The following is a 13,085-nucleotide window of genomic DNA, read 5'->3' on the forward strand; positions in this document are numbered from 1 at the left end:
CTATGGCAATATAACATATTGATATTTGTTGAGAGTGGCAGCACAATATTGCAAAATCTCATCATTTTGGTGGCTGGGTGATGGATGTCTATAAGTGCAAAATTGACTTTTCTGTTATGACCAGTTCTACCCCGGCAGTAATGGAAAAAAGATTGAGCCGATGCTATGAAGATCTTCAGGTGCTGCAGCCTTTAGAAATTAGATTTGCATATATATATATATATATAAAAAAACGATCAACACGCCAACGAACGTGAGGATTCTCTGTGACGTCATTTTAACATGGCGAAATACATTGGAAGGGGACAACCTGTACCATGTATAATTTAAGTTGACTTGAAACAGAAATTGCAATATCCTTTTCTTCCCTATTGTAACATATCTGTGTGAAACAGCTTCTCAAACAGGAAAAACTTGGGGAATTGTTTGGATGGTTGTGGTTTGATCGGTGATTTGCGGTGATCTAAAAAAAAATAGGGCAGTTAGCTTAAAGATTACAAGGGCACCTGACCAAAAAAATGTGCATGGATGAATCATTTATAATAAATAGTGCAGATCTCCATGTCAATTTTGATTTCATGGTGACTAACATCCATGATTTTACCTGTCACTTATTACTACCAGGTGTTTTACAGGCAACTTTAAAACTACTTCCAAAGAGCCATTTAAACCTAAGAATTATTTTGGATGTGAGCAGCAGTATATATATTTTTTAAAAAATTACTTTTTCCTACCGTGTATCATTTGACATGCACATTTCTATGTTTTCTATTGTATAATATGATCACATATGCAAAACTTTGTCTAAAAGGTTCAATGAACTACTCCAATTTTTTTTTTTTAAGTATCATTTTTCAGACTTTACACAAGTTAAAGAAATGTTTACATGTTTTCCCTTGTCAAATAGTAAATCCTTTATTTTTCTACATAATTGCCCCTTTTCTTAATTATGAAAATTTTAGTTGTAGTTCCAGGCCTAGAGGTCAATTAAAATTTGACCTGATTTATATTTTCCATTACCACATGATCCCTGTCGACATTTCTTAACCTAGACAAGACACACCCATGCTTCAAAATAGCACATAGAGTTTATTTTGTTCTCTCATCAGTGGAGTTGTTAAAATATGTTGTCATTCTTGATGAAGTGCAACAGTAGAAGGCAAACAGGATTCTTTACATGCTAGATAGTCACTCACACACAACCATGATTTGACATGGCAACAATTCCAAATAAAACCATACTTGCACTTGACCTGAAAGCGGGTGCTAGCAATACACAGGATTGCCCAAGCAGTAAAAACACGTTCCTTTAAGAAACAGGGAGAGAACTCTAAAACCAAATGCTAGGTTTCTCCTTTCCCCAATTCAAGTAGTTTTGTTTTTCTACAACAAATTCAAGTTCAATCTCAGAATTAAAAGGAAGTCCAGATAAAGAAACAAAAATAAATCTCACTCCAGGGTCCTGGAGTGAGGGATGGAGACAGGGAACAGAAAAGCCATCTGTGTTAACCAGGGTGACTTGCATCAGCAGTGAATGACGTGGGAGCTGCCTCACTGACGTGGTCCTGCGTAGCGGCCCTCGCTGGGTCCTGTGGCTCGACCGGCTCCGAAACTGGGTTTCTGAGCCATGCCTCCACGGGCGGGCGGTCCCCTTGACCCGCCAATCCTGTCACGCGGTCCCCCCGGGCCTCTAGGGCGGATGTCCCGCCTGTCACCTTCACGGGCCGAGCGGGTCTTCTTTTCCTCTACGTTCAGTCGGACATCTCCTCGCAGTTTAATGGGCTACAACACATAGAAAAAAGGTCATTCTGATGATCCTGCATTCGTCAAAATATCCCGTATCACACAGCATCTGAGAGTCACACGTACCCGATTGCTGAGGATCTTCTGCACGGGCTCAGAATCGTCAAATACCACAAATCCAAAGTTAGGCAGCTTTCCACCGCTGTTGATTCTCAGCTCAAGGACAGTGCCATACTCTGAAAAGAAACAAGCAGGTAAGCTCATGCAGGATGAGGATCTGATCTACATTTTAAAAAGTGCCATTTACACTTACGTTCAAAGAATTCCTTGAGCTCGTTCTTATCCACATCGTGAGGTACGTTTCCAACAAAGAGTTGGTGGCTGTCGGGATACCGGATCGTCCGCCGCACCTCTGACTCCCCGCTCTCACCCTCCCGGACCACTAAACCAGAGATTAAACGGATGATTCATGCCCTTTCAGGTTTTTAGTGGACCAGCCACACTTTTAAATTTAACTTTCAATTTCACTGGAGTATATGCCATTTATATGCAGACATGAAGTTCATTACAAAGCAGTTTTGCCAGAGCCAATAAGATTAAGAAACTGCAAATTCATCAAATCAACTCTTTCGTAAATGTTAAAAACAGTTATAATGGACCCATACTAGATTCAGTAGACTTTTGCACACCTCCTGGTCTCGATGTTCTGTGAGCAGGAGAGGGTCCTGGTCTCTGATCACGTGGTCTCTGGTCTCTCTGGGGTCTCTGTGCTGTGGTCTGTGTTTCTGCTTTCACCTCTACACGAGGCTATGGAGCACAAACCACAATTAATCAAGCATGGCAATAAAGCGGTGTATGAAATTAATGCAAAATTCCCTGAACTATTACAAAACTTCCTTGATTAGGATCTACAGTAAGTTACATTGTTGGACTTTAGAGTTGCACTAACACAGAAACATTACACTAAAATAGTGCAAGTACATATTTAACTAGTGAGCAATTAACATGTTTTTTACTATAGGGTTAGTTGCATGTGATTATGCACTTTTTATAGTAATTACTAAAGTAACTACTACATGTAACAAGGACACTGTAAAAAGGTTTTACTGACTTTGAAATTAACGTAAAAGCATTAATGGGATAGAGATAAGATTTCCTAGACCAATATCAAATATTATTTAAATGGAGTAAAAGAGTGTTGTGACATCTACCTGCGCAGATGGGACTCGGACAACATGTGGAGGGACTCCTGTGGCAGGGACCACTCCTCCTGGTGGGAGGTTCTTGCTAGTGACTGAAGCCCATGAAAATTGCTGAAAACAAGAAAGCATTTAAATCTCACCTATCCAGTTTGGGATGAAAGTACAGCTTCACAAATATAGGTCAGTTGACACGAGAGAGACTCAACAGACAGTGGTGAACGAGGGTGGTCTTACCCGGTTCTCCTCTGGCATGCTGGGTGCGGAGTCAGCAGGTGTGGGCGAAGGGGAAGATCTCTGAGTCTTTTCCTCAACATGAACCTCAGGCTGGCTGACGGGCTCTGGTTTCAGCTCTACAGCTGCTGGCTCAGGCTCCACCTCAGCTTCTGGCTCAGGCTGGGGCTCTGGAGTTATAGACACCTCTTCTTGCGGCCCCTCGGGCTCCACGCTGTAAACGGACAGACTTGCATTAAACCACAACTCTTTTGAAAAGCAACACTTTTTGGAGGGCATCATACCAAAAAGAGTCTTTTGATAACTTAAGGTTACTGAAGTATTCCTTACGTAACTGATCAAAATTGAAGTGTGTGTAGTTTGTTTTGACTTACAACACACCCACATGATTTGCATCCTGCCTTACTCAAGTGATTACCAAACTGAACTATATTAAATGAGCCGAAAACTGAAAACAAGTTACCAAGGTGTCTGATCGTAGTATCCAGCAGACTCATCCTGGACCACCTCAGGTGAGTGTACTCGCTCCAGCTCCTCCACGTCCTCCTCAGACTCTGTGAACAACAGGAGATGAATGAAGTCATCTGCTCACAGCTAGAGCAATGGGGAGACAGATTACTCTAAAGATGCCTGAAAAACACCAACAATATCAGCTGCTCACCCTCAGGAGGTTCTGAGTCGGAGTCCCCGAACACTTCATCCTGGTACCGGAAGATATCGTTGTGTACATAGAACTTATTTGCAACGGTTCCCTAAAAGATTACAACAATAAAATAAATTAATCTAAAAGAGAAAAAAGTTAATTTGTTGGCAAAAAGGCCAAATCTGCCTAAAGCCATTTTATTACTAAGAACACTATTGCTAATCAAACACTGAAGATCAGAACAAGTTGATGCTTCCAAGACAGTCTAATGTTGACACTTTTCAGCAGGTGAATTTCTATTTAATCATCTGTGATTACTGAACAAATAATTATTTTGATTCGAACAGATGCTAATGAATCAATGAATAGAGGAGACCAAACGTGAAATGGGGAGGGCACAGACTGGAGCAGAATGCAGAAAATGAAGTATGCCTGCGCATTAAACTTCACTCCACACACATGAAATATCTAGCCAATTATTTCTTAAAGTTAGGGGTACGACAAGATCTTGTGCCACATGATCTTGCAATATTAAAATGTGACATTTCTCGTCTTGGTGAAAAGCAGTCTCACGATATCAGAATGACTGAGTTGAGCTTGTGGCAAAGCCTTTTAAAGGGCTCACATTATATTGTTCTATATTGTCTTTTACTGAATATGATAATTCATTTAGAACTGAAGTGACATTCATTACAAGATGTTTAGTTTAGGGCTGTCACAATTCCTCGATTAAATTGAAGGCCTTCATTTAAAAATAAAATCCTCAATTGCAATTTACTCGTCAATTAATCAGCAAAACACCGAAATTGGCGCATTCAATTGACGTGATCCGCATTATTAGACCATTTTCTAAGGCTGCACTAGGGATGCTCATAATTAACTGGTTAACCATTAACCAACAGTACGAATTACCAACATTACCGATTAATACGATCAGTTAAACGGTTTCATTTTTTCAAGATATTTTAAGGTATTTGCTGCATGGTTAAATATGCTACACATACAAAAGTGCGTTTTTGAGAGAAAACAGGCAAGTCACGTATAAGTCAGATTTTATTAGGCTATTACATTCTGAAATAATGTAAAATACCAGTAAATAAAGCAAAATGTTTGCAAACATAGCTGTAGGCTTTAGTTTAGACTCCACAGCAAATCCTTTCATTTTAAAAATATTCAGAACAGAACAAGAACGAAAAATAAGAGTAGCTATACAAGCATCAAGACAAAAACAAATCAATTTAAAGCGAAACTGAAACTGGCGTTGAGTTCACGTAGCCTTCCGCTCTCATTAGGCACAAATCCAAATGTTTCCATATTTGCAATGTATTTGGATGCTAAACTATTACTTATTGGAAGGTGAGTGAAGTACAAAGCCTAGTTTACATTATATTGATATAAAAAAAATCCTTCACATGCTCAAATATGCTTGGCATAACACCACAGCGGGAAGGTGGTCACGCCAAATGCCATAGATTGTAATACAGACTATTTAAATTGAGCAGTGTAGCTTTTTATGTTTTGACTTTTATTTTGATAACGAATAGGCTGTGATGTCAGGTTAATGTTAGAAATAAGTCTATAACTTTGTTTTTCTCCATTCACAGAAGTGCTACAGTTGCATCATGTGTGAAGCCTCATGTTCTGTTGCTTATGCTGTTATTACACATGTAAAGCCAATGTCGGACCGTTTTTGAGGGTCGGCCGACTTGGAGAATCAGCATGTAGAAACTGAGTCGGGCCGTCGGTGAGAGAGAGAACTCTTATTGGCTTAACAGTTTAGTGAATTGAGTCAGTACACGAGAATAATAGCAAAACAGCGAGCAAAGTCATCAAGACGGTTCGGACAGAAGGCTTACATCATCTTACCTGAGTGTTCCTGGGCGAATATTTTAATATTAACATGAGCCAAGTGGAATAAAGAAAGTGACTAAAGTTTGGTGTGTCCCTACCTTAAAACTAAACCCTCGAAAAACTCATTTTGTTTATTAATTTAAATGGGTCACAGACACTTGTCCATTCTAATTTAACAATCTTGTTGGTTAACAAGCTTCAGTTGTCAGTTAGGGAAAAAACAAATAAAATGAACATTCACAATATATTAAAACAATTTTAAAAACTGTAACATATTTTGAAGTCACAAAAGCTGCGTTTCAAATAAATTAATATGCACTGCGAGTTTCAGAGTGAACCATCAAATGCCTGATATTTTCACGCCGATTTCGGCTATCGATTTACATATTCACTTTTTCCATTTCGCAGGTCATTCGAATTCAGTCTTTACACCACCTCACATTTTCCAATGGTTTACATCTGCATTGGCAGATGTTCAAAAACACAATAGCTTATTCACCCAATGTCTTTGTTAATTTCATCTGATAACACATTTGTGAAGAAACCTTCATACCTCAGGTGCCAGAACAAATGTCTGCATGAACTTCCTCATGGGCTGCATGTTATTGGAGAGCTCCCCCAAAACTTGCACCACCACTCCCTCGTTCAGGGTGGCATGGGCATCGACGTGCCTGATCTTAGTGTGACAATCACGGAAGCTGAGAGCCATCACCTTCTTATGGATTTCCTGTTCAAAAGGAAAAATTACATTGAGCTACTACAATGAACCATAACTAGTATCAAAAATCCATAACACTTGCATTAACTCACAGACTGCCCATAGACCGCTTCAGCCGGTTTGCCATTATTATCCAGACCACCATGTACATAAGATGAGTTCTTGCCATAAAACCTGAGAAGGATAAAAGCAACATGTTTAGCTATTGCAATATGTGCTAGCACATTTTAAACATGCATTTAACAGCGAGGGATTGTGATCAAGTTTCTGCAAACCTCATTTGCAAAGAAAATCTGATTATGAAGGAAACAAAACCTCACCTGTGCAGGTAGTCAGGAGCCTGGTTCAGCAGGGTGTAGTACTGTCGGACAAACTCTCGCCCGACCAGCTGGGCACTTGGCTTCTCCATCACCATTTCTTTGGTCAACTGGATTCAACTAAAAAATAAAATGACTCATTAAAATATATTTTTCATCCACATGTTGTTCCAAACCCATGACTTTCTCCTGGTGAACACAAAAGAGCTGTCAGTAACATCTTGTTCCTCCAGAGAAAGTCAAAGAACATGATGGGTGACTGAGAATTACTATTTCTTGTTGAGAAACTTCACCTCCTATAGAGGTAAACTACATCGGTTGATTGAAAACTAGGACAGACACTGAGGGGAAACCGAAACAAATTCCTTTGTTAAGCCCATCGAGAAGCAATAAGGCCGTTTCGTGTCGATCGTTTCTGTAAATTTCAAATGGAAGCAGCCACACCTTATATGAACATTACTTGTTTTAGCTGCTCATCATGTAGGGTGGAGCATTGTTACTTATTATTAATTAGATTAATCCATTGTGAAATGGACTGAAGTACGTTAGGCCCGAACAAGACACACCGCGTTGCCATCTTGAGCCCGGTTCCTTTGTGATCCGATTATGACATTTGATAGTATAAGAAAAAATATTTATCCAGTCAGATACACAATATAAGCCAAAACAATAATTTTATTAAATCGACGATGAATCAGGCACGTGCCCAGTACTTTGTCGCATAAGCTTAGACCAGATGATAATTATCAACAGCAAACGATAAAATCATACATGTGTGGAGAATAAGTTTGAAGAACATTTAATGTAAACATCGTATAAAACTTGTGTTAAAATAATGTAACAACTCAAACGCGGGATCGCTCTTTGAAGGAAATGTCGGCTGGTGGTGAGGTGAACAAGCTAAAGCTAATCCTCACAGCGTCGAGCTACAAAAACCCACCCAGCGGCCTAACCGTGAGACTTACCGCTTAGGTTCTCGATTAAAGAGTCATATTTTAACACCCGATATGTTTTAATATGAAAAATATTGGAATTGTAGATTTTTACCAAATAAATCCAGCACATGTCTATTAGCTGCGCACGAGTTATCGGATTCAGTACGCTAACCAGACTACAAAAAAATGCACAAAATAAATGCTTTTTTCTCTCTTTTTTTAATTCAACCATTTAATTCCAAAAACACTTACCAAGAGGGAATCAGTAATGTGTGTTTGGGTTGAGTCTGAAGTGATTTGAGTGAAGCGCCGATAGCTGTGAAGCTTTTAGCTCAGACACACTGGCAGCAGCGCGTGTGGCGAAGTGCCGGTTTCACACGAGCTCCTACTAAATCAACGGCTCCTCTGATCACAGAACCCAACAGCCAATCAGATTGGCGCAGTGGGGTTGCGCGTCCAATCAGCATTCGTCCTCTCGCAAAGCCCCCACGTTAACCCAATTAGCATAAACTATACAGACTGTTTGCAACCTATTGAAAACGAGAGTGAAACGAAGGATCAGAGCAAGGTTGTTAGGCCCGCACGGACATGAGTTACGCAGCAGCTGAACGTGTTGATGCTTTGCGCATTTTTGTTTGCGAAACTAACGAGTTGCCAGGTAATGTTATGCACATTAGATACTGTAAACCATAAACATTCAAGTGAGAAAAGATTACGGCTGTGATGTACAGTTGAAGAAGAAACTGTACAGTACAGGTCTCATTTCACTTCAGAAACCAAAATACATAAATAAGAAATATTTTACATGCAATTAAAACATTTTCATTATGATATTTATTTTATTACATTTAAAAATATTTACCCAATTTTTGTTATCAGAATATCAAAATAAACAAATAAATAACTATATTAATAAATAATTTGTGGTAGGCTAATTTAAATATATTTAAGTATATGCCTATATGGGTGTTTATACATCATATCAATATTTGTTTTACAAATGCTATGCTATATTAATTTAGCTAATTAAAAATCACAGTATGATAATATTGCTATAGCCTACTGTGATAGTTATAGTAGAAAATAGTGAGATGTCCAGGCTCAGTACTGTAATGACATTTGTGGGGTAATTCATCTCGTGAAAGTATTGTCACTCACAATGCAAAATATTTTTTGAGATTAATAACCCATTTGGATGCGGTCACAGTGGTTGAGCCTATATTTGGTATCAGTGTGGAGAAAATCTTTAGCACGGATTTTTCTAGTGTTATTTTTATATTTACAAATCTGACAGAACTGCATTAGAATTTAATATAAATTATGATTTATAAATATGAATATATTGAGATCGTATATTGTCCATTAGGGGGCGACACGCTTCCCATGCATGCAACAATGTGCGTTTGAAACGGTTTGAAAACGATATTGGGCTCCGTTTACCGAAAGCATCATGAGCTAAGAGGATCGTGGAGAACTATTAGCTTGGGCTCACGATGCTTGAAACGCATATTGGCTATCTGCCAACAATCATGATTAATAAATCCCATCAATCAACAGCTCTCATTAGTTGAGTGTTTAACTAAACATTTCTCAGTTCAAGATGGTTAAGAGATGAACCTCACTGTTTGTATTGGATCTAGATTGGACTGCAGGCACTGAGAGTGAGTTAATCTCTCAAACAAATAGTTTTTTACAATCAACTGGGATGAAAAAAGTTGATGCAAATAAATGATGTATTCATCTGTTCAACATGTTCAGAAGTATTCACCAATGTTGAGTGCTTCTTTCAGTATGCATCAACACTGACAGATAGAATAATGTATTAAATATTTATAGTAAACATTGACAAATCTAGGTGTAAAAATAAATTCAGAAATAGGCCATCTGATGTGAACACAGCTGTGAAATCGTATTTCATACTTTTTTATTAAACAAACCTCTTCATTCTGTTAGTAGAATTCCTTTAAAAGACATGCTTATATTTCAAGTTTACATCAATTATATATGTCATAATGTATTGGTCTGAGGACAGATTGTTTTAGGAGTATAGGCCTAGATAAACCTGGCATTGAAAATGAAGATCAAAATAGTACACCATTTGTTTTTTTAACTGAGAGGCCTATCTAACGTTTGAAATTGTTTATAAAACCTTATACCATGGTCTGTGACGTCTGTCTGAATATTCCATTCCGATTGGCTGGAAGGTGTGCATTCAGTTTAATGCACAGGTAGTTCCAGTCAGTTTAATCACCACTCTATATAAATGCGCTGCTTATATTGAAGCACAAACACACACACACACACACAAATACACATACATACTGTACATAACTCGCATTAGGAGATCGCGCTGCACACACACACACACATATATTCAGGAGCACAGAAAATTGTCAGCACTGCTATTAACAATAGCTTAGCTACTGAATCGCCACATTATATTTCTCAGCAACAAGGTAGTAGTAACATCGCTGTTTATGCAGATAATGTTTAAACCTCAATTCATTTTGGGTATCAAACTGGCAATCTCTGCTTTTGTTCTTTTGACTGAACTGATTGCTTTTTATTGTGTCCTACTATTGTACAAACTTTTTACAGTTTTATAATGGCTAATATTGTTTATTTAAATATTTTTAAATACATAATATTATATAAATAACTTCGTATTTGTTATTGAGAGAGTGATTTCGACTTCAGTGAAAGTTACATTATTACACCATTAGGTGGCAGCAAAGACTGTCTTTAAGTGAGTCAGTAGCAAATACTTTTTTATTGAAAGGGAAAACAAGGTTGTAAACAAGGACGTTGTTTTTACTTTAAACAACACCCTATAAGACACAACTTACAAATGCATTGACTATAGCGCCCCTTGACTGTTAAAAGGACATAGACAAAGATAGCAGTGGACATTCAAACTTATTTTGTGATTATGAATATAAGATTGACTTGAAGACAGTCATGCGTAGTCGATCTCTCTTTCATGATTCTCTACTCCCAGGGGTCGGCAACTGGCGGCCCGCGGGCCAAAACTGGCCCGCCAGTAATATTTTCTGGCCCGCCGGATTATTTTGGAAGTCCTAAATGCTGTACAAAACCTTTCCACTACTTGAGAAAAGCCGTAGCCGCGCGGCGATTTCCCCGCCGCATACTGTGTGAAATGCCCATATAGGGAAACATGCGGCGCGGGATTACATTTTAAAGTAGAACTGTGCGTTCACAGCGGACGCGAATAGCACGTCAAATTCGCGCCTGCCGCGTCTAGTTATACGCTTGACCACTTTGTGTGCATTCGCGCGTCAAAAGACGGTAGCGGTCAGAACTCTGGTGTAGCCTACTTTGGACGGAGCCAGCGGTCTGACTGACAATAGCCCACTCCCGACATCTTTTGACAGCGTATCCGCACTTAATTCTGACCATCTGTACACCTCTGAGGAGCTGTTTGGAAACCATTGTCAGTCAACAACATTCTTTTTTTGCAAGGATGTTTGAAATAGTTCGGCAGAAAATAGCCTACTTCATTTGTAGGGCAATATGATTTTCGTTTGTTGCTTAGAAATTTGAGTGATAGACTTTGTCCTATTTAATTTATGTTATTTATATTTCAAAAAAAATTTCTGTGCCATTTTTTTTTTCTCTGCTGACAGTAGGCTACACTGTTAAAATAGCCTAATATTTATGCTGACAGTAGCCTACAATGTTAAAATAGCCTAATATTTATATTGACACGAACACAATTTTTGTATAGCATTTATAATTATTATAGGCAACTTAATCTCCTTCTTTCCGTTAGAGACATTTGAATGTGAGATTCTGGAAACGAGATTTAAATTTTGCGGACCCGTCAGGTCGGGAAATAAAGCGGGTGAACAGAGTGTATTTTAAGCGGTTGCTGAATAGAACCTTGTGGGAGCGGGACGGGAAAAAAAACAGTCCCGCGCATACCTCCTTAAACCTTAGGTGTGTATGTGTGTGTCCCGAATAAATAATAATAATAAAAAAGGAATAAAGTTTAAAAGTCGGACTGTAAGCGAATGAGGCATATTGCTATTCACACCTAAAATGGCTGTAATCTGTTACCACAATAGTACTTGATCTGTTTAAAATGATTTCCTTGATATATGCAGGTGTTAAATTCAAAATTAAAATTTGTCTAATCCAGTAATTCATTTTTTCTATTTTTGATCTGAGCACAATCAGAAAATCAGAAAACCTGTCATTATTCGTTTTTTCATTTTAGTTCAGGAAATAAATAATGGAAAAACAAGTAGTTTTTCATCTTTTTTTTTTTTTTTTTTTTTTTGGTTTTAATTTGAAAAAAACGATTGAACGAATGATCCATGGACGGTGACGGACCCATCATATTCCGCGATCATAGGCCTATATAAGAGTATTTAATCCATAGGCCTACTCTGTGTAGCTGGCCCGCCATCTACTGGCTAAAAAAAATATTGGCCCTCGGCCAAAGTTACTTGCCGACCCCTGCTCTACATAATACAATAAGCTTCAATGGAGCAACTCAGTGTTCCTACGTTGCCATTTCTAAAGTGACGTTTTAGTATTAGTAAAGGATGCTTAGGCTCAACACTGTCAACTTGAGATTTGAAACCGTGGCGGAAGGAAGTAGTTCCGTTCAAAATAGTGTTTTAAAAGACACTCTGTTGTTGTTTCTTATTTAAACACTTGTGTCGTCGACCTGTTGTATACGGGCCATTCTACAGAATTGGTGCAAAGTCAGAGTTGGAAACATCTTGAAATTTTTTTGTTTTTTCCCACAAATTTTGCATGTATGCAAATTGTATAATATCCAAGGTATGCTTTTCTAGTAATTGTGCAGTTAATTCTCATATTGTATTTTCAGAAAATGCTGGAATATTTTCCTTCTCCCCAAATTTGTCACTACCGAAACACAATATTAAATAATTTATTAAGAAGGCTTATAATGACCTATTAAGATTTTGTTTACATCTACCTTATAAATATATATTTTTTCTATTTTTAAAAAATATTTTTACTGGTTAAATCAATAAAGATTATAATTTTAATAATATTTTAAGTGTGATTTATGAGATTTGTTGTATTTTGAACCCAATCTTTCTTTGTAGAAGGCATAAAGTTTATCGTACTGATTTCAAAGTTAAGGATTCATTAGTATTAATATGCATTGAACCAAACACTATCATAACATCTTAGTTGATAATTCAATATACTTTATTTTTGACAAAACATCCCATGTTACGGTAGTGACTGCACATTTTTGGTAGTGACAGTAATGTTTTGGTAGTGAAAATTAGTTTGCCATGGCTGAATCAGACTGTCCACATTTTATGTTAATATAAATAAATAACTATGATGCACATATGCAGTCAGTACATATAGCAGACACACATCTGACAGTAAATATCTTATAAGAACACCTAGAGCTATTCTATATTTTGGGTCTTGAGG

At 37.8% G+C, this 13,085-nt stretch overlaps 1 protein-coding gene across 2 annotated transcripts; it reads right to left on the reverse strand.

Moving 5' to 3' along the window:
- Positions 1–1,064: 1,064 nt before the first annotated feature.
- On the reverse strand, positions 1,065–8,279 carry g3bp1 (GTPase activating protein (SH3 domain) binding protein 1). 2 transcript variants are annotated; one of them, XM_079891942.1, is made up of 12 exons: positions 7,893–8,279; positions 6,709–6,825; positions 6,481–6,562; positions 6,224–6,397; positions 3,838–3,928; positions 3,640–3,730; positions 3,180–3,390; positions 2,955–3,056; positions 2,409–2,550; positions 2,057–2,185; positions 1,870–1,979; positions 1,065–1,782 (listed from the first exon to the last, which is right to left on the reverse strand). In XM_079891942.1, exons 2-12 carry the CDS (start codon positions 6,801–6,803, stop codon positions 1,552–1,554), a joined length of 1,458 nt encoding a protein of 485 aa, XP_079748068.1. In that variant the 5' UTR covers positions 6,804–6,825; positions 7,893–8,279; the 3' UTR covers positions 1,065–1,551. The 2 variants fall into 2 exon arrangements, with proteins under 2 accessions (XP_079748068.1, XP_079748069.1); XM_079891943.1 differs by having other exon boundaries at positions 2,433–2,550; positions 7,893–8,035.
- Positions 8,280–13,085: the final 4,806 nt, after the last annotated feature.

The sequence above is a fragment of the Squalius cephalus genome (assembly GCF_949319135.1).
Source record: "Squalius cephalus genome assembly, chromosome: 14".
NCBI classification, from domain to species: domain Eukaryota; kingdom Metazoa; phylum Chordata; class Actinopteri; order Cypriniformes; family Leuciscidae; genus Squalius; species Squalius cephalus.

Bases quoted from the DNA above. Each gene is read 5' to 3' on its own strand.
- g3bp1 (XM_079891942.1), bottom strand. From the start codon at position 6,803: ATGGTGATGGAGAAGCCAAGTGCCCAGCTGGTCGGGCGAGAGTTTGTC. The intron at 2,551-2,954 runs GTAGATGTCACA...TGTGCTCCATAG, and splicing joins TCCGAGTCCCATCTGCGCAG to CCTCGTGTAGAGGTGAAAGC. The intron at 1,783-1,869 runs GTACGTGTGACT...TATGTGTTGTAG, and splicing joins AGAAGATCCTCAGCAATCGG to CCCATTAAACTGCGAGGAGA.